The following is a 21329-nucleotide window of genomic DNA, read 5'->3' as shown; positions in this document are numbered from 1 at the left end:
CGGACACGGACTATGAACCAGCTTTCGCCCCACTATATGTTGTATCATGTATGTTGTAGCAATTGTATATTGTTGTACCATAAATATCGAATGATATATGTTGATAGAGTTATTATGACTGTGTATATCTGCTATATTGTATCTGACGCTCACCTCTTCCCTCATGACCTCAATGAAAAGCGGCTTGCGTGCCGATTTGAGATTATCCTGAATAAACAAAGGTTCAAACAAGCAAAAACAAAAACTGATGCTATGGCCTAGTTGGTAGAGTGTTCACCTTGCTCGCGGTAGGTCATGAGTTCGATCCCCGGCCGGGTCATGCCAAATACCTTAAAATGATAAATACTGGTTTCTCTGCTTAGCACTCAGAATGGTATGGTACTTGAACATATATCACTACCAGCGGACCAGCCCAACGCTGTAGTGACTTGAACAAATGTGTGGCCCAAGGGCTATAGAAATGAAGATGGGCGCCACTCCTATACGTCTTATCAAGACGCCTGGGTCACTTATTAACGGCCACAGCAAGTGGAATCTAACATCAACTGTTATAGATACCCTTTCTGCCTGCGGACGAGGCTATTTTCTTGAAAGTAAATTACATTATCAAAGCCATTGTCTTGCATGATTTGAAGCGGCGCGGTCACTTTCATCGAAGGCCGTCTTACAATTGTCGTAGAGTTTTCAAGCAGGTTGTAACAGTACCGACCGCCAACTGGCATCTAAGACTTTCTAAGACAACCTTTCTGGTAAGGAAACAGCCTAATTTTGTACGACTGTCATGAGGATGCCCTCAGCTTATTTTTCATTTTTCTTAGTTTTCACTATTTTTTTTTATTCTACAAAGATTGTACGACGAATGGAACCGGGCCCTTAACTTTTATTTTTGTTAAATCTTGTCATGTCTTATTATCTTATACTGTAAATGCATTTAGGTTCGCGCGGTTTTAATTTCGCGCTAAGGCGAAAATGGAGTATTCGCGGTGGTTTTAAGTTCGCGGCAGCGATATTATCACATAGTGCTACAGTATTGTACAGAAATATTTGCGGTAGCTTTAAGTTCGCGGTGAAAAGGTCGCCGCGAAAACCGCAAAAATACAACATACGCGAACATTTACATCTGTATTTACAGTATATACTGTATTCTCATTCAGGTTGCCTCAGCGCGTTGCGGGGGATGGTGCGGCCACTGCTGGCCTGCTGGAAAGAACCTGCTTCTCTCCCACCCGCAATGTGACAGCAACAGCCTAAACAGCAAGGCCAAAGGTGGGGGAAATCTCGTATACAAATATTAATGTTTCCAATTACAGTTTGTGTGTAGGCCAGTTGATCATATTCATTACATGTTACAAGTAGTTGTACATCATATCACATTAGCTGCAGGATAAAAGTACGAATAATTATATACACATCAATGTAAAGAAATTAGATGATACATAGTTCTTATTGTATTCATTACGTCACATGAACGTGACGTCGGCGTGGCGTAACGGTTAGAGCGTTGAACTCGGAATCAATAGGTCCCGAGTTCGATGACGCCCACCGAGCCAAAAAACACACTACGGATTTGGTTGCCGATGTACTAACATCTAGCACATTTGCCACTGAGAACCGTTAATCTTTTTTTTTTTTTTAAGACATGAATGACATCTACCGGGGCTGTTATAAGGATGAGAAAAGACGGAGGCTTCCCCACGCGCTGCTAATCAGCGCGGACATGACGGCGGATGTATGTGTCAAACATTGCCGTGAAAAGGGACATTCGTATGCAGGTAATGCTTGGGTCACATTTTCAATCCGGGGCCCGGCCGGGCAGTGTTTGGGAACAAAAAAGTGTGATATAAAAGACAACAAAAAACATAAACGTACCAAAAATTATTCAAGAGCATAGCTTGTGCATATTTATTGATTTACATTTTAATTTTTCGTTTCCGCAAACAGCCCGGCCGGGTCCCAGCTGGGAAATGTGACCCAAGCTTAAACGTTCATAAACTGTATTATCCTTGAATCATTTCCTTTCCCGTGTTGAAGAAAAATATTTCTGTCTTCCGTAACCTATCTGTGTAATCTATCTGTGTAATGTTTATCAACATTATGTTTATAATGGTTTTGTTTGTTGCTACAAAGTCAAACATCTTCTTGTCGTTTTCGTCCAAAGGAACACAGTACTACAAAGAGTGTTGGTGCGGTGATGAGGGGAAACGCTCTACACGCTCGTTCTCAATTAAATGCACACATTTTGTAACTTCTGTTACCTTTTGAAGGAAGACGTTCCTGACGTTAAGATATGCCACATATAAGGAGCCAAACTGTCGTTTTTATGACGACTTGGCATCTTATATGTGGCATATCTTAATGTCAGAAACATTATGAGAACGAGCGTGTAAAGAGAGGTCCTCTGTGCCTGTCACCTATAGTAGTTGTACACACGGTACATCAATATTTCAATGAACGATTTAGCAAATGAATTTATAATCACGATTGAACGGCGGGTGTGTAGATTTGTTGGTTGAGTTAACGTCAAACATCTTCTTGTCTTTTTCCTCCAAAGGAACTCAGTATCACAAAGAGTGTTGGTGCGGTGATGAGTTACCGAGGCGGGGGCCACGCGAAGACGATGAGTGCGCCACTCCTTGTAGAGGGAACCAACACGAAATGTGCGGAGGGGGATGGAGGCTGTCTGTGTACGAAGGTAAACAAACACCTTTTATTGCCATTCATGGGACACAATGCAATAAACAAAATGATAACAACATTGACTTTCTTCAACTTGAACTTCGATAACCCCCAAATAACCCGGGGGGGGGCAAAGTAGGGGGGAGGTCCCAGGCTAAGGCAGGCAGGCCTCCAGCCTGGCGCGGAATGAATCACTCATGACAGTTTCTTTAGACAAAACCAGGATAAATTTCCTGCCGACGGTTCAATAGATAGCTGTCACCTTTTTCATTGTTCTTCTTTGCACTTTAGCTAGTTGTCGCTGCCACAGTGAAAAGAATGCAATCCCTAACGTGCCCTATCATGTATTCCATCTTATTACCGTTCATTACGCTTCGGAATCCACTCTTCGCGCTGCAGAAGCGACACCTAGCTGCAGTGCAAAGTATAACAAATCATTATCGCCCTGGCGAAGGTAGCAGACGTTCCACCGAAACGTCGCGATCGGGCTGTACTGGTCGTGTACAAAGCAACTCAGTACTCAGTAAATTCACCAACTTTATAGGGCCATCCACGGATGCCTACATCGTTTTTTTTTCAACTTCCTAAAATCCCAGAGTTCCGTGTGCTATCAGAAGGCTTTTCAGAACCAGAACGGTGGGGGAATGCGAAAAACGAAAGTTTGACTTAATTTCGTAAATTAAAAAATATCCTTCTGGAAGATGAACTTTTGATCGCATTTTGGTTGATTTAAAGATATGTTGAAATCTTAGTCGAGTCAATCGTCAATCAGTGACTTGAAACGCATCTCCAAAGGTACAGAAAGTTGGGAGCTGCCCAAGTCAAACTTACCCCTGCTCCGCAAGGAGGCGGGGAGGCAGGAAGATGTAAACAAGTCTCGTCCTAAATCTCGTGTTCTCGCGACACTAGGATACTCCGTGATCAAGATGTACAGTAGACATCGAAAATTTGGAGGTGCGTATCTCGTTACCTTTTCAAGTCACTGATTGATGAATATTCTCGTAACTTAAAATGTTGTAATTCTAGTCGATGCCGCAGCTCCACCGGAAGTACCTGAGTGCCAGGCATCAGACGGCGCGTCCTACAGGGGACAGGTCGCTGTGACGTCATCAGGCCGGACCTGTCAACGCTGGGACCGGCAGACACCTCACGACCACACGAGAACGTCCGCCAACTATCCGTCATCCGGACTGGAGGAGAACTACTGCCGGAATCCGGACGGTACATCCGGAGTCTGGTGCTACACCACGGATCCTAACAAGAGATGGGAGCTGTGCGACGTCCCAGTGTGCGGTACGTACAACTGGAATTTAGAAAACAGTAAATTAAACATTTAAGAACCGCGTGAGTCTCCATGGCAAGAACCTTAGGTCTAAATACCAGTTAACGCAATTCAAATGTAGAACCGGTAGATATAGAAAGACTACACTACCGTACCTGGTTGACCTACTCAATACCAAAGCGCCGCCGATAAGCACTTAGTAAGTATATATTTTAAATTGAGTCTTGTTAATTAAGATATGTGATGTTTTATTGTAAGTATATCTGTTTGCTTTTAGACTGATTGTAAGACATACTTCAGTTCAGCCAATAGGCTGCCTTTGTATGTTGTGTCATAAGACGACAATAATAAACCATTCATATATAAGAAAAAGTAACATACATTTAAACGTGATATACAAGATTGTGTGTCTTGGTTAAACTTAGTGGCAAACATTGTTTTGCTCTCCATATGGATACAAAGTTGATAAAGTATCATCTTCGCGATAATCAGGAACTTAGGATTTTAAAACTCCCTTTATTTCCAGGATCGATGCCTGAGCATCCTTCAACCCAACCGCCTGTTTCAACAGAAGTAGCAGCAACGACAGGTTAGAATTAGATTTACATATTCTGCTACTTTCGCCAGGGCGATAATGTTTGGTAATACTTTGCACTGCAGTTAGGCGTCGCTCTTCTTCCAAAAACACATGAAGCATAGGCAGTAATTTTTGATACCGTGCACTACACGTGAACTATGCTACTAAACTTGTTTCACTATCAAGAGTAAGTTTTGAAGGTATAAGAGTGTTTGAAGGTATAAGAGTGTATCGTTAAACGGGAAACATAGTAATTGGTAATTATTAATTACTATGTTTTCCGTTTAACGATACACTCTTTTACCTTCAATTGTACTCTTCATAGGGAAACAAGTTTAGTAGCAGTGCTCACGTGCAGTGCATGGTATCACAAATTACTGCCTATGCTTCATGTGTTTTTGGAGGAGGAGCTTTTTTGATGGAGGTACATGGTAGCAGTCCAAATAGAACAAGCTGCTAGGGGGCCCAAACCTACACCACGTCTTCATTACATCACAAGCTACATGTATCTGCCACCAAAAAATCAAGACCATCACACGTCCAGGTCAAAAGAAACAAAAATGGAATTTCTGCTGTAGTACCAAGGTCATATACCAGGGGGCCCAAAATCGACCTTTAATTTCGGCTTCACAACATCCGCCCACATACCAAATATCATCGTAATCCGTCAAGAGGTTCTTGAGTTATACTGACTACAGTAGTGCGGAAACACAGACACATACACACACACAGGCACACAGACACACAGACAGACACACACACACACACACACACACACACATACACAGACACACAGACACACATACAGACACAGCCAAAACTATATCTCAATGTTTCATGGAGATAACACGATCAAATCAAGACTGTCCTTTGAGTTTGCCTCCCGATGCACGATTAAAGTTTTATATTAATTTGAGGTTCTTTCTATTTGCAGCACCTTTACGCGAGAGTCTGACCACCAAAGTTCCTGTTCACAAAGCAACAGACGTCACATCAACAGGTGAGCACGTTTCCTGTTGTGTTATACTGTCTATTCCCTTGACAAAATTATGATGGCTGTTTCTTCGCTTCCGAAGATCACTGGGAAGGTTGTCCTCCTCTGCAGGCTCTCCTATGGCTGTGTAGCCCAATCCTTGATACTATCTAATCCATTGACAAAAATATAGCCCACCAGCAATGGACAATGTTTTTACACTGCATAAAGGAAACTTTCTTAAAGTTGTCAACCCTGTTCTTTATATATCTGTGCAATGCCAATTATGCCTTACGTTGCACGAAAGCATCTCCTACATGTAATTACGTACAATTAAAACTCACTCTTTTCAATTATTCAGACTAGTCTCTACAAGACCCGCTGGGTTGACTGACTAAAGAACTTCCCTAAGTAACGGTATGTATACGCCAAAAATAATTACTCAAGCAACTGGATAAAATTTTGAAACAGTCAGACGTTTCAGACAGCATCCGCTGTCTTTCTTTAGTCACTGACGAAAGACAGTGGATGCTGTCTGAAACGTCTGACTGTTTCAAATTTGTATCCAGTTGCTTAAGTAATTATTTTTGGCGTATCTTACTACCTGGATGTCTAACTTTCATCAACGTAACGGTATATATAATTGTTAAGAGCTAGCAAGGAGAAGATTTGGCAACCAAGCTAGCTGACTCCTCTGGCCAATTATATAACGCATTTCTTCAGTCAGTGAGTAAAGCTAGCCTTTCTGGTAGACATTAATTATCTCTCTCTCTCTCTCTCTCTCCCATAGCTTAGTCAGCCGTCGGGGCAGCAAAGCGTTCAGTAAAGGTTCTCCACTGCTGGCGGTCTTCCGCCAGTCTGGTCATCTGGTTGGCTGAATTAATTATATATTAATTATAGGCATCTCTAAATTAGCAATCATCGTTTTCCACAGTGTGTCCAGTATCAGGCTACGTCCGTGTTAACGGAGCTTGCTACAAGGGCTTTGCTGAACCGAAGACGTACGATGACGCCAGGCAGAGGTGTGCCACAGACGGCGGGCTGTTGGCCATGCCGAAAGACAGAGCTACCAACCGATTCATCAACAACCTTCATCGCGCATCCAGCTGGGTCGGGTTAACCGACGCCAACAGCGAAGGAAGGTGGGTGTTTGAGGACGGTCAAACCCTGAAGTCGTCCGGCTATGCCAACTGGGGCCGACGCGAACCCAACAATGCTGATGGAAACGAAGACTGCGCCGAAGTTCTGTCGACCCGGTCGTTGTGGAATGACGTACCATGCAACTCCACAAAAGAATTCACCTGTCAGATAGGTCAAGGTAAGCGTTATAAATCAGCTACTGAGCGTTAGAGTGTTTTAAGATTATTCGCCTTGGGTAGCCTACAGTAGCAAGTCTATCCTGAAAGCTCTCCTCAAGTCGGTTAACCACTGTCCTTTGTGTACAACCTGTATAATCACCTGTCGACGTTTCGATGACCGCCTGTCACCTTCCTCAGAGGATGCAAACTTAGTGACGTTTTGGACCACATTCTTCCCACTGCAGCAGCGACACCTAGCTGCAGTGCTGCAGCAGCGACACCTAGCTGCAGTGCTGCAGCAGCGACACCTAGCTGCAGCACTGCAGCAGCGACACCTAGCTGCAGCGCTGCAGCGGCGACACCTAGCTGCAGTGCTGCAGCAGCGACACCTAGCTGCAGTGCTGCCGTAGCGACACCTAGCTGCAGTGCTGCAGCAGCGACACCTAGCTGCAGCACTGCAGCAGCGACACCTAGCTGCAGCGCTGCAGCGGCGACACCTAGCTGCAGTGCTGCAGCAGCGACACCTAGCTGCAGTGCTGCCGTAGCGACACCTAGCTGCAGTGCTGCAGAAGCGACACCTAGCTGCAGTGCTGCAGCAGCGACACCTAGCTGCAGTGCTGCAGCAGCGACACCTAGCTGCAGTGCGAAAATAACCAATCAGCATTGCCTTGAGGAAGGTGACAAAGGTCAAACAGTGGCACATTTCCTTTTGTTACTTCAGAATCTGTTCAAGCTTCTCTGGTTCTCTGTCGTATCATTGAAGTCTTCTTTTCCCATTTACTCTCCTTTGCTTTTCTGTCTGCATTATCAGTAATGTATTTTCTATCGAATAAAAAGACTCTTTTTACACAACCAAGAGGTTTATTCCACCGACGTTTCGGTGACCATCTGTCACCTTCTTCAAGGCAATTCCGACTGGCTCACATAGCAATGCAGCACAACGTCAGTGGAATAAATCTCTTGGTTGTGTAAAAAGAGTCTTTGTTATTCAGTGACTTACCAGCCTGATGAAACTATTCAAGGATGTATTTTCTATCGTTTCTCTCTCTTGTGCCATTCCATTATTTCATGTGCAACTAGCTGAATTGTGCCCTACCTTATCTCTATCAACTATGGATACATTCAAACCATCTATTAAAAATACTGATGACATGTTTTTACAATCATCACCTTATATGCAGGTGTAACCTTTGTGACGACAGCCATCCCTCCGACACCCCCACCAGCGAGCCGCCTCAACCCGAAAGTTACCACGGAAGAGAGGGTAACCGTGCTCAAATCCACCAACGTCACGCTGAGGTGCACGCTAAGGATGAGACGCACAAACATCCACCATCGCATCAACTGGTACAGAGTTGGTGAGAACGGCTCCCAGGGCGCTCCTCTGATGACGTACATCGATAGAAACGCATTCCACAACTTCCGGCGGACTGCTGAGCTGGGATTGGACGGCAGACTGGAGGCTGTTGATGACCACGCGTCCCTCAGGATTCTAAGGGTTAAAGGAGAGGATTCTGGGACGTACAGATGTGAGGTCATCCTGGCGTCACAGGAGCGCTCGTACGCTGACGTCAATATGACCATATTAGGTACGCGCTGTAGTATTTCTTCTATGCTTCTAAAAAGATTGCCATGATTCAGATTTTAGATGAAACAGGAAAATATGATGCGGCTATCTCATGTTTACTATCCATGGAACCTCAACGCATGAATACCCGCGGGATCACCCTTTTGTCTTTGTTATGCGCGCAGCTCAGACAATACCAAGAAAGTGATTAAGAATATTTGACAATAAAGAGGAAAACCCTAGCTTATACAAAATGTTTGTCAACCTGGTGATAAATAGATGATGAAACTAAGTATCTTAGTTGCAAATCTTAAGATATTGCACCCGACGAGTGACCTTTTCCTCGTTCGTGGATTGTATTTTCAGCAACAAAAACAAAATTAGCTTGAGAAATCATTTCTAATGTGATATTTTCTCCACCAAACTTCAGAATGTCCGACTGATAAGAAAGATCATACCGTCATCAGCAAAGCTGTCCCAACAGAGGTGGCGAGGTCTGTGGACCTCCGCAACCATCCAGGTTAGAAAATGTTATTTATCAGTATTTCTGTGTGTTTTTTTATTCCTGTCACAATTTTGGTCCTGTCAGTTGCCTCTCCTTTTGAGTACGATAGGTTAATCTAATATTTTGTCAGATGGTGACTTGTTTCTGTCTTTGTTTGTTTGTGTTTCCAGACTGATTTGTGCATGCTAGGCTTGTGGGAGACACTGACAGGAAGTTAGGTCAAATGTCTCAGAAAGGTCTTAGAAGAAAACAAATAGTCTATCAAAAGATAACTTATATTCTGTCTTCCATTTCTTGCTATAGCATGTCTGTTACCTTTAGATATTGGAGCCCTTGGAAAAATTGATAGACCGAATCAGCGAGAAAGTCACAATAATGAATAAAGGAGAAATTTGAAAATTCTACATTCGCCAGATTGTAGCTAATGCTTCGGTCCCAAATATGATATTAAAGACAACAAAAGACACAAAACATAAAGAAATTACTCCTGGCTATATATTGTGTATTTTCTTGATATGCCTTGTTTATTTTTCACTTTTGCAAACAGCCCGTCCGGGCCCCGGATTAGAAATGTGACCCTAGCATTAACGGGGACATTGTTTCTTGTTAGAATTGATCACCTTTCCTTCTATCTGTTCTTGCAGGACAAGGGATTGTGGTCATCTCTGACTCTGAGAGTGCCTTCACTGTTGCTCTGATCACAGGAGCCATCTTCTCCATCTTGTTTGTCATCATTGTTGCTGTAGTTTTATTGGCCTGTAGAAAATGGGGGAAGTAAACCTACAATTTGTTGAGGCTAAAATGAAAACAATTCAAGATATATTCATCACACATAATACAACAAGAGTTCCCATCACTTATTGGCCTGGAGAGAATGGGGGAAGTAAACCTACGTTTTGTTGAAACTGTAATGAAAATGATTCCATATAGATACAACACACATGATACAACAAGAGTTCCCATCACCTATACCGCGTGGATCAAGCTTTCGTATCTTACGTTGCCGTGAGTCTGATAGTTTATACTTTTTGCACCAAGAACGAATATACTGGGACGAAGACCCTGAACTCTCTTTATCCAAAATTGATGTAGCCAGCTTCAAATAGATATATATATATATCAAAATGAGAGAATCAGTTGTATACATGTAATAGTCAGTTAGAAGAGTGGTGCTCCGTTTTTTTTGGCAATGTCTTCACGGATACCGAAAGGGTTTGATAACAAAGAAGTGTGCTATTTCTGCAGAAAGATATATAATTCATGGATAGGATGATCGTGAATCTGTTTTCCTAGGTATCGCTGGACATTTTACAGGATCTTATATGTATTATATACATTGATAGATACGAACGTTATCAGTATAACAGCAGGGAATCGCTAAAGGATTATTAGATGATCCCACATTTTGTAACCTGAAACAATATCCACTTTTCTAGGTTATCGTTGTCGTTTGTAAGTGCCTGATAAAGGTCGTGGTAACAAAGGTCTACTCTCATGAGAGGTGAGCGAGGTTAAGTTTGTACAAATGGAAACCGATTTCTAAAAGGAAATAAACCTATTTTTGGTTTATCAGTTGCAATTGCTGTAGTTTTTTTTACTAATACTAATTACATTATGTTCTAAGAAATAAATTTAGCATTGATCCACAAACATTCCATGGCCAAATGTCGCTTTGTTATGAAAATATATGTTTATTCACATGTACAGGGCTTTAGAATGACCGGAGACCTTCATGGGAAAGATCCCCTCATGTCAGCTCCGCTGTTTGTATATGTTAGTGCTTGTTTGCTGTCAGCCAATCAAATATCCCCCTCCTTTTCTTGAAGGGAGTTGTCCGCCAATCACGTTGCCTCTTGACCGTAGGCGGCGACGTGATTGGTTAACCGGTTGGTGACTCCAAGGCCGTTCCTTGATACATAAAGGAATGGAAAAGGTAGCCTCTACCAGGCCCCGCGGGATGGCTTGGTATTAATATAGTGACTACTATGCCAAGGGAGTTGGCTACGGAGAGAGGGTCCAATATGCCATCTACGGGCAGAGCAGCAAACTGTAACCCTATAGCAGACTAGCTCCTCTTTCATGTTTTTCTGTCTATTTGGCCTGTTTCTACTCTTTCCAGCCGCCTCTGGAGCCTGGTAGAGGCTATGGAAAAGGCACGCTGTTTTGATTCTGCCAGTAGCTTGGTATTAATGCTGCAGGATGCACGCAGTATTTTTGTAAAAGAGATGTTTTGATAATAAATTGTAGTAGTGTCACGCCACCACGTCAACATCATGTAAAACTCATCCCGCCGTATCTAGGAGATGGACTGACATCAATCCGCAGGGAACTCGGATCTGGTTTTGGATGTCACTTTGCATACAAGTGATTCATCATATTCAAGCTTCGTGGTACGGCAAACGTGTTCTGTCTAATAGGCACAATTTAAGGACAACAGGGATATTAAAAGGCGAAATAACTTTGCTTTGAATTCATCCACTTGACTGTTTAAACATGCTTCACAGATAATATCCTTATCAAGATACAATTAGGCATATCTAGTTACGAACTCTAAGGTAAGTTTTTAATTGATTTATTCACCTAAAACATTCGCATATAACTATGTTCTTGCTAAAACTTTAGTTTGCTGATGACTAAGCAATCTTGGCAGCTTGTGTGGTAGCCTCCGTTGCAGACTCCTTCCGGCTGATTTCTTTTTCAAGTGACAGTTTTACTATTACATTTCTTTTTCTTGTTGCTGGCCGGAAAGGAGTCTGCGTCCCTTTGAGCCGAGTGGAGGCAGACTCCTTCCCGGCCAGCAGCAAAAAAAAAAAAAAAATGTAATAGTAAAACTGTAACTTGAAAAAGAAAACAGCCGGAAGGAGTCTGCAACGGAGGCTACTTGTGCTGTGTCCTTGGGGGACGCCGTGGTCACGGTTTCATCGCTTTCACACCGAGCTCCTTTCAACTCACGGACCTTTTGATTAATGGTCGGGTCGGCGGCTTCAAAGACCATGCGGGCGGGAAAACAAGGCTCCATTTCATACGGATAATGACGTTCAATTGAGGCGTGTTCAATTATTAACGTCAAACCATCACCATTGCACTGAGGGGACAACCAAAAACCACTCGCTACTTCCTTCCTTTGAGAGAATCATTCATTGATCACAGTTGCGAAGTGCTTGGCTGGCAAAGCATGCGGCGTGCTCTACAACCTCTTCTACTTAACCAGGTGAAGTCTTACCTGATTTTTTTTCACATTATCAAAGTTGAGCATATTCTATCTATCAAGTAGATTCATTCTGCAGATATCATATATGTATATTATTTTAAAGAATACATGACGTGCGAAGATAAGTAAGTACTAATACTTCGTAGCATGACGCAATGCCTTTGATTTGCGGTATGTGTCCTAGAATTGTGTAATAATTTCATCTTCTCCTAAGTCAGATCTTGGACATGTGTGTTCCTATCCGGCTTTCTACGTGATTTTTACGCCAATTCAAATGTCAAATATAAAGCATTTTTCTAAAATGCCATTTTTTAACCTTTGTACGCTTTCTTTTCACTTTTAAATTACTCAAAGTGGAAGAAAGTAACAGTTTCTATACAATTATTGAAACGTGCAATAAATCAGCAATACGAAACCAGCATCATATTGACTTCAATCTCTTTGCATAGCCCTACGTAATCTTAGGTTATCTACTATATCACTTCTTGAATTGCATTCGACTTGACGAATATATTTGTGATGTTTCAAAACATATTTTGAAACAATGTAACAACATTATTTACATTAAAGAAGACTATGACTACTTGTGTATAGAATTACACGTTAGTGTTATTGGAAATAAGATAATGGATTTAAAATAAGACGAAATTTAGTAAATTTGAACGTTCTTTATTGTGTTCGTGTTGAGTTAATGAACAGTGAATCTGCAACCATCCACGTACAGGATTCGAAATGCTGTCCATTTTGGAGACGATCTTCTTAATACTTTGCACTACGACAATTGCTGTTAACTCGGAGACCTCAAGTACCGGTAAGTCCTACCTGCTTGGAATCTCATCACAAACAGAAAAATTACAGGGCACGAAAGAAGGCGCATTGTAACATTTGTGGCAATTTTAAATCTTCTAGCAAAGCATTACGTCATGTAAAGATGAATAGCTGTAGAGCGTGCAGTGATGACGTCATTTGGGAAAACATGTCAGATTGATTCAGCCGAAGATGGGCTTAGTTACTATTGACATTTTAAGTAGACTTTACACGGAACGTTCTTGAAAACCAAGTTTAACTACACTTGCCGTGTCACGCCACGCAAAAAGACTAAGTTCAAAATCATTATCAAATACGCTCATTGTTGACAAGTAGCTTGAAATCAAACGACTGGATCTAGAGCTGTATTGACATTTGTTTAGTCTTAGGGGAACTAAAACAGTTCTATCGAGTCCTTCGGGGTACTTTCTTTGTATAGCTAACATTGGAGACATAAGAAGTGCATTTAGCAATCGATAACTAGAGTAAAGAAATCTACTCAATATTTCAGCATGTTTAACAAAGTCTGAAAAGAAAACAGTCTTTTATATTCTGTTTGATTGTACGAGGTGATGTTTTAATGACATGTATGCGCATGTAAAAGATAAGCATTGCAATTGTCGCAACAAAACTTGAAATATAAGTTACAGTGTCGTTGAAATGGGAACAAAGCATCATGATGGTCATCAAACACGTCTGTTGGTGTTTGTACTCACGTGACTATGACGACGTAAACATTGTCCGCCATTTTGGATGGTTAAACCCAGAAGTTGCCAGGTAAATTTGAATCTGTATAAATGCATACAACCACGTAATTATAACATCATTCTCATGCAGACTGAATGGTCTGACACTTACTGGTTTTACCGACCGGCGTGGTGATTGTGACATTACCTGTAACCATGGTGATTGTGGTGTCACTTGTAACCACTTATCAAGAAACGGACACTGTCCAAGCAAAGCTTTCTCCGAAACCAATATTGTTTTAGTTGATATAGACATAAATATCTTTTTTGAAATACTTAAAACATTAGATCAGATGCAAAGCAACTCAAACACTGTACGAAATCAGATATTTCAGCATGCTATAAGATATTCGTAAATGAGACTTAAAGATGTGTACTGTGTTTCAGTCGATCCGTACAGAGAGTGTTACGAAGGGACGGGAGAGTCATACCGAGGCCGGGTGAACTACACCGAACTAGGCTTCGACTGTCTGTTCTGGGACCATGAAAAGGTATCTGTATCTATATAGCCGGTATAACCTCCGTTCGGCGTAACACACCAGCTTCTGTATCTATATAGCCGGTATAACCAGCCTTCGTCATAACACACCAGCTTCTGTATCTGTATCTATATAGCCGATATAACCGCCGTTCGGCGTAACACACCAGCTTCGCAGACACGCGGCGCAGCATCAGTTGGTTATATTACGCCAAACGACCTGTCACGTCTAACTGCTGCATTGTTTAAAGCTGTCTAATGAGGATTCTTCCACGGTACTTGGTTGCAACGAGTTCTACTCTAAACTCTAAGATCGTTCTTGGAAAATACGAATTTTTGAACACATCAATCCTAGGTTGCAAAGTCTGATACTTAAAGGCATGGCTATTTCTTGTCCTTTTCTGAGCTGGTATTTAATCAATAGATACTTACTAGTCGTTACGTCCCCCAGTTTATTAGTCATTGTGTACATCATGCATAGTCTGAACATTTTCCGAGAAAAGATTTGCTGCCCCGTAGCTTCCAGCTGAGACACCTTTTAATTGCGTTCTCTATTCTTAAAGGCAACCTAAGCAATATTAGGGCGCTGATAGTCATGTATTCAAAATCAATTTTTTTTCTGATTTCTATCCATAGTAAGTTTAGATAACACTATCCCATCGCATATCGACCATCATGGAGCAAAAATGTGATGCCGTTGTGCGGTGGGAACTCATTGAAAATCTGAGTACTTGGAGGCCAGACACCATTTCAAATCATCCGAATATGCACGATTCTGGCCGATAAGTCCCGAACGCTTCCGGAGAAATAATCACGTGGTCTTGGCTCAATGTGCTTGGGCATTGTGACGTCACGCGGCCGGAAGTTACCGAAAATTGTCGACAGAAAACGGTTACGGCTGGATTCTGGGCTGATTTTTGGGGGGACCCAATAAATAAAATACTCCTTTTGTGGCTTGCTTCTGTGCTATTTCTAAACGCCCAAAGTATGAAATAATGATGCAGATGTGTTAATATAGGGAAGTAAATGTAAATTTCAACCTCACCAAACAGAATTGTTTTCCCCAGAATATTTCAAGTTTTACCCCCTGAAATCGCTTAGGGCACCTTTAATGCATCTTTTTATATTGTATCATGCATTGTATATATTGTATTATGCTATGTATTGCCTAACTGCCTTATTGTCATATTCAGTTTAAGTGTAATGTTAGTGGTCCGCAACATCAGCTTGTCTGCCTGGCGTTCCACTGTGTATATAAAGTATTGTTTGGTGCAATTTTGAATAAAGATAAAGACATTTCCCTTCTCCTATCAAGGTGAAAGTGATTATGAGCCCTGGAGACTATCAGAGATTCGATCTGCAGGAAAACTACTGCCGGAACCCGTTCTCATACAGCAGGCCGCTGTGCTTCGTCATAAACCCTCACGACAGCGAACATTCCTTCTGGGACTTCTGTCCGATTCCCAACTGTTGTAAGTACAGTGAATAAAAAAGACTCTTTTTACACAACCAAGAGATTCATTCCACCGATGTCATCTCCTTTGTGCTTTTAAAGCAGAAGGGAATTATTCATGACATCTTTCGCAACAACAGCATCAACAAAACGAGACAATAAGTTTCTCCATCATTTTGGTCTAAAGAAATTACAATATGCTGATTCCAATTGAAGCTCATCTGTGTTGGTTGTGATCATTTTACAGTGCTGAAGCTTCTTCCAGCACTAAGATATTCACGGATCGAATTTTTGATGACCACTGTCGCCTTCTTCAGGATCAATAATGACCAATCACTGTCGAACGTTAACTCGCGAGAGTTACAGACACGTGACTTTATTGACACGTGTCATTACGGATGCCTGACGTCAGCAATTGGTCAAACGTGCCAGGAAGTTTATAACGCCCACCGTCTCTGTTGAGTGATGGCTGGAGTGCCCTGATGTATATGGCCACCTTTATACCTCTCATAAAGTAGTTCTGCTCATTGTCCAGTATTCTGACTTTGTCCAGTGAAACGGTATGGCCCCGAGATTCAGTCGTCAAAAATTCGATCCGGGAATACCTTAGTGTTTGAAGGAATTTTAGCACTGTAATATGCTGATTCCATCGTTTTCCAGACCCGACAACTACTGCACCCACTGCTACAACAACGGCAGCACCTGGGCCCACCACAGTTAAAGGACACATCACCCCACATCTACCAAGAGCTTCATCAACAGCCCCATCAAAGGGCGGCCCCTCCCCTGCCGGGGTAACTGCCTCCCTTCGGCCAGGGCAAACACATGCACAACCGCCGTCAGCTGTGAGCCGCATCACCCAAGTTACTCTCCCCAACGGCGGATCGCTGCAAAAGAGTACCGATCAGTCCGCCGTGAAAGGTACTTTTTGCTGCCATATTGTGACTGTCGTCATCATATAATTGTTACGCATGTTTCAGATCATTTTACACGCAGTAAAGAATTTAATACATTTATTTCACTAGAGGAAAACAAGAATACTTCTAAAAGATCTTAAATCCAATACGATGCTGGAAGCACAGATTACAAGGTTATAGTATAGTATTGTGCCATAGTATTGTGTCCTGAGAGTCATCCGGCAGCTCGCTGCAAGCATCCCAACCAGAACCAGCACGTCTCCCTCGAATTGGTGCCGCTGGAGAAGACGGATGCCCAAAGTGTGTGGGTCTCAGATTCGCAACCTGTCATCCACCTTAAACAAATTCACGCGAAGGCTACCGTGTCAATTGACACGGCCACCATACTCGATCTGTATTTGTATCTGTACTATGTATCTGTACCATGTATCTGTACTATGTATCTGAATACGAATAAAGATAATACGAGTGGTTGCCATTATTATTATTGTGTCCTGATATAGTCATAGTATTAAGTCATAGTCTCTCTCCAATTTTACGTCTTTTATTCCCCATCATATGGGGGTTGGACGTGCTTGCACATGGATGGGGAGCCCCAGAACTCCTCATCAAGTGCAAGTCTTTTTTGTAGCAAGAGTTTTTACGGCTGGATGCCCTTCGTAACGCCAACCCAAACCCTGCTGGGCTTAGGACATGGGAAATATGTGTTAAATGCCTTTCTCAAGGGCACAAAGTCTGGGTGCATGTCCGAACATGTCTGGGTACTCCACTGGGGTTTGAACCTGGGTCTCATTGGTTCATTGCCGGATGCTCTGCCACTATGCAACACAGACGCCATAAATCATAGTATTGAGCCTCATTTTCTATGTATTTGCCTTTATCTAATTGCAGCTTGCAGACTGGACCAGTTTCAATGCAGCGACGACAAACGCTGCATCTCGCGTCAGTCCGTGTGCGACAACCTCGTCGACTGCTCCGACAGAAGTGACGAAGAGGATTGTGGTAGGTAACACTTGATGACGTGTCAACGTGAGCACAAAGAGTTAATGACGTCACTGATCTGTGTACTCATATTCAGGAAGGGGCAGCTCGTTTGATAAGTTTAGTATTTGCTAACTAGGTCAATATGGTCAATACAGGGCTCTAGCCAGCCTGAAATTTAAATCCAAATAGAAATAGTTTCCAAATCTACAAATATTCGAATAATTTCATGGAGGCATGAGGTCTTCGAACTCTTATTTGCTTGAATTTCTCGGAGAGATTGAAATCACGTGCTCTTTTTGTGAAATATTCTAATGTATGTTTTCTATCAATACAATTTTAACAAAAAAGTTATATTTTTAAACCCTTAAGCTGCCAGGTTTTTTAGCCAAGTAAAAATCAAAAATGTTTGACCCCTGACCTCCCTCACAAAACCCGCGAAACACCCGGCGGCGCTAACTACCCTAACTTCCCGGCTTCGCGCGCTACACGCACGCAAAGCTGTTTTGTTCTGGGGAATACCCTATCCCGGTTATAACCGGGTCCAGCACACAAGGCATATTTCTGTATCCCTAGTTAAGTCGGGACTGGCAGCTTAAGGGTTAATGTATCGTTTTGCATTGCCTGCCAGCCTTAAGATGCGCGGCAGACGAGTTCTTCTGTGACGACCTGTGCTACCCCGCATTCTTCACGTGTGACGGGTGGGCCGACTGCGCCGACGGAAGCGACGAGAACCCCGCGAACTGCAGTGAGTCACTTGTTTGCTTGTTTTTGGTCTTTGCTTATAGACCATGAAAACCGCTCAGTGGTGTACCGCACCAGGTTTGTATTCTTAAAGCAGAGGTTTCGATCGGGAGGCTAGTAGTGGCCGGATTTTTATGCTGCCCTCCCTCCACACCTCTGCTTGGAGAATATCATGGTTTGTACTTAAGAATTTTACGTGCTCTGGATTTTTTTGTTTGAACATTTGTTTATTCATTATAAGCTCAAATCGGCGCGCAGGCCACTTTTCATCGAGGTCATGTGGGAAGAGGTAAGGGTCAGATACAATATAGCAGAGATACACAGTCATTTGAGTCCAAATAACTCTATCAACACATCTCATTACATATTTATGGTACAACAATATACAATTGCTACAACATCATCATCATCATCATTATCATCATCATCGGTCCTCCTCTTGCGAGGTGTAGCAAGTGAAGTTTGATCTCCAGAACTTCTTGTCGTTCATTGCAGAGAGGAGTTCTTGTTCTTCCAAATTAGTTTCAGTTTCTATGAGTTTCTTGTGGTGTGGCCCTCCTCAATCATGGAACCTCCATTTAACGTCCTATCTGGGGAGCTTGTTTCTTCAGAAGCACACATTCTATAGGACTGTACCGGAAACAGTATTTATCGTTGACTGTACTAGAATGTAGTATAATACATTGACCCTCTCCCAACCTCATAGCTGGTTTGAATTTGGCAAAAAGTTCATTTTGGTTAATGATCACCAAATTTGGGGAATGTGGGTGCCATGTTTTGTCTGATTTTCAGCAAAAGTGTGATATCACAACAGTATAGAGTATTTACCTATTGGACAGTGTATGTATGCATCTTGAAAGCTGTCAGAAATGGCTGGGAGAGGCTAGATGACTGCAATAAAGGTATAGATTTATTGGAAATGATGCACTGAGTGATTCATCCAGGTTCATACCATAACATTATTTTTATCAGTCATGAACTGTCAATCAAAATGCCATGCCTAGGGCCTCCCCCCCCCAAGCACAAAGAAAAGCCCTTTTAGAGTCTACAAGAACCCAAAAAAAGGGGTTATTGCCAGGTATACCCTGCATGTGGTATTAGACAATGCTCTATTTGAAAGAAAATGGATTTGGAGTGTATAGGAACATGTAAACTCTTTATTTTGAGCATTTTGTGTACATTTTGTGGCTTTCCTTTGGTATGTCATTACAAGGCGTCGGGTATTAAAGTTGTAAAAACAAGGCAACTTTCTATTGGAAAGTTCAAATTTTACATCCAAGTAGGAGGAGAGGCTATGGTGAGTACTGAATTACAGTTGTAAAGAGAGAAACCACTGTGAAATTTGGAAAAAAGTCATGTGACATTGGTACTACTGTCCCATTGCTTAACCATAGGGCTCAGTAACAGGGTATGGGCCTGGCCCTCAATTCCCAAGGGAGCAATCAATGTACTTCATCTCTCGGCTAAATGATCATACCCCTAGAGTGTATCAGCCAGGGGGGTAGTTTTCTGTATACTCCCTTGTACTGCTACCTGTAGGTTATACAACAATGTGATTAGTATTCTCTTCAAGAGATTAGTTTTCGATATTCAAATACCACAGAACAATTAATATTCCTTATGCAATAAGATAAATCACGTATCTTAAGCCCCATCTGTCATTTCTTTTACAACTGTCTTAAGAAGCAAGAAGAAGTCGAACCTGCATACATCATACTTAGGTCTGTAGATGTAGTAAGATACTAATTGTACTTAGAGCTGCTTTATCATCTTCAACTGCGATTATCTTGCAAGGTTTTTCATTCATTCATTTTCGTTTAACGTTCTTGCGTTGATGCCTTATGTTTGTGATTTGTTTTCAGTTCTTCCTGACTACACTACAACAGCGCGGCCTCGTGTTGGGGAGGGCGAAAATGGAAACGGTCAAACAGGAAACAGCGAAGATGGAAACGGACAAACAGGGAACACAGGAGGTGGAAACGGTCAAACGGATTCGGGGATAGAAGGAAACGGTAAAGATAATTCATCAAACACTGGCGCAAACGGCACCAATGCGTACCAGAATCATACTAGTCATCACGGAAGCAATGGCACGGATTCGCAAGATGGCGACTCGCTCGGTGACAACAGTGGTGACCAAGGCAACGGTGACCAAGGCAGCGGTGACCAAGGCAACAGTGATGAAGAAGGCCATGTTGGTGGAATGCACGGCGGCGGTGCGCATGGTAAAAGGCACAACTTGACAGATTATGAAGAAATGTGGCTGAGGTTCAACCTTACCGCACAGAACGCTACAAAGGTACCTTGCCCTTGTGTCGTGTTCGGACGCCAGCTTGCTGAAAGATCGGCTGCACCGTTGGTCAATGCGAACGTGAAATCAACAGTGTTTCATTCTGTATCCACGCTCATCGCAGTGGTGAGGTTAACGACCCATATCATTTAGCAAAAATGGAAACTTTGAAAATCCTTTAAGACCATATTACGAACTATTAATTTCCAAGCAGATGTTGGGGTGGTTTTCTGACCAAGGCAGTTCACAATCCAAAATGAAAAACAAATGCTGGTCAGAAAACACCACGAATTTCCACTCCAACAGCCGCTTGTAGTTTAAAGCTTTAGAAAGAAAAAATATAAACGAAAAAGTCATGCATGCAATTATTTGCATATAACCAAATATTGTATCTAAATAACAAGTGATAAGTTAAATAACAAGACACGACTAGACAAGGATATCGCCTGATTGTCTCCAAACAGCGTTTATACTAGCTGTAAGTTTTATTTTTTAGATGGCTAGATGGCGCGGTTTGTAAGGATTTAAATGTTTTAAAACTAAACTGTTCGTCTAGTTCTCTGTGCAACGAAAACTGGTTCTCTGTACAACGAAAACTACCGTGAATCTTTGATGAAATGTATACATTAAAAGCTATCATTACCATCAGAGCGTTCACATGAAACATATAGTCTTATCATAGTGTGTTATTGTGTGTGTGTTTGTGAGCGTGTCTGTGTGTGTCTGTCTGTGTGTGCGTCTGTGTGTGTGTCTCATCGGTGTGTGTGTTTGTGTATGTTGGTATGTGTGTTTGGGGGGGTTGTTTGTGTATGTGTGTGTTGTGT

General features: G+C 42.2%; 3 protein-coding genes across 3 annotated transcripts in view; all 3 read left to right on the top strand.

The window, feature by feature from the left end:
- The window catches only part of LOC136421443 (uncharacterized), a 31847-nt gene extending 27295 nt beyond the window's left edge, over positions 1–4552 (top strand). The window contains exons 25-29 of the mRNA XM_066408755.1: positions 1155–1266; positions 1638–1772; positions 2552–2692; positions 3703–3969; positions 4485–4552. Of these exons, the coding sequence (XP_066264852.1) occupies positions 1155–1266; positions 1638–1772; positions 2552–2692; positions 3703–3969; positions 4485–4552 (723 nt within the window). The remainder of the gene's footprint in view (positions 1–1154; positions 1267–1637; positions 1773–2551; positions 2693–3702; positions 3970–4484) is intronic.
- Positions 4553–5458: 906 nt separating this feature from the next.
- On the top strand, positions 5459–10447 carry LOC136428585 (uncharacterized). Its single transcript, XM_066418212.1, has 5 exons — positions 5459–5535; positions 6443–6826; positions 7988–8395; positions 8804–8893; positions 9523–10447. The coding sequence occupies exons 2-5, from the start codon at positions 6559–6561 to the stop codon at positions 9654–9656; spliced, it is 900 nt and encodes a 299-aa protein (XP_066274309.1). The 5' UTR covers positions 5459–5535; positions 6443–6558; the 3' UTR covers positions 9657–10447.
- Positions 10448–15438: 4991 nt separating this feature from the next.
- LOC136427678 (uncharacterized) lies at positions 15439–20955 on the top strand. Its single transcript, XM_066416732.1, has 5 exons — positions 15439–15592; positions 16234–16494; positions 17382–17492; positions 18103–18219; positions 20078–20955. Exons 1-5 carry the CDS (start codon positions 15448–15450, stop codon positions 20656–20658), a joined length of 1215 nt encoding a protein of 404 aa, XP_066272829.1. The 5' UTR covers positions 15439–15447; the 3' UTR covers positions 20659–20955.
- Positions 20956–21329: the final 374 nt, after the last annotated feature.

Source organism: Branchiostoma lanceolatum, chromosome 1, assembly GCF_035083965.1.
Source record: "Branchiostoma lanceolatum isolate klBraLanc5 chromosome 1, klBraLanc5.hap2, whole genome shotgun sequence".
NCBI classification, from domain to species: domain Eukaryota; kingdom Metazoa; phylum Chordata; class Leptocardii; order Amphioxiformes; family Branchiostomatidae; genus Branchiostoma; species Branchiostoma lanceolatum.
The sequence above is the reverse complement of the archived record's forward strand: the minus strand, read 5'-3'. Positions and strand labels throughout refer to the sequence as shown.

Excerpts from the sequence above, each read along its gene's own strand:
- LOC136428585 (XM_066418212.1), top strand. The coding sequence starts at position 6,559 with ATGCCGAAAGACAGAGCTACCAACCGATTCATCAACAACCTTCATCGC. Across the intron at positions 6,827-7,987 it reads CACCTGTCAGATAGGTCAAG|GTGTAACCTTTGTGACGACA; the intron begins GTAAGCGTTATA and ends CCTTATATGCAG. Across the intron at positions 8,396-8,803 it reads CGTCAATATGACCATATTAG|AATGTCCGACTGATAAGAAA; the intron begins GTACGCGCTGTA and ends ACCAAACTTCAG.
- LOC136427678 (XM_066416732.1), top strand. The coding sequence starts at position 15,448 with ATGAGCCCTGGAGACTATCAGAGATTCGATCTGCAGGAAAACTACTGC. Across the intron at positions 15,593-16,233 it reads CTGTCCGATTCCCAACTGTT|ACCCGACAACTACTGCACCC; the intron begins GTAAGTACAGTG and ends ATCGTTTTCCAG. Across the intron at positions 16,495-17,381 it reads CGATCAGTCCGCCGTGAAAG|CTTGCAGACTGGACCAGTTT; the intron begins GTACTTTTTGCT and ends ATCTAATTGCAG.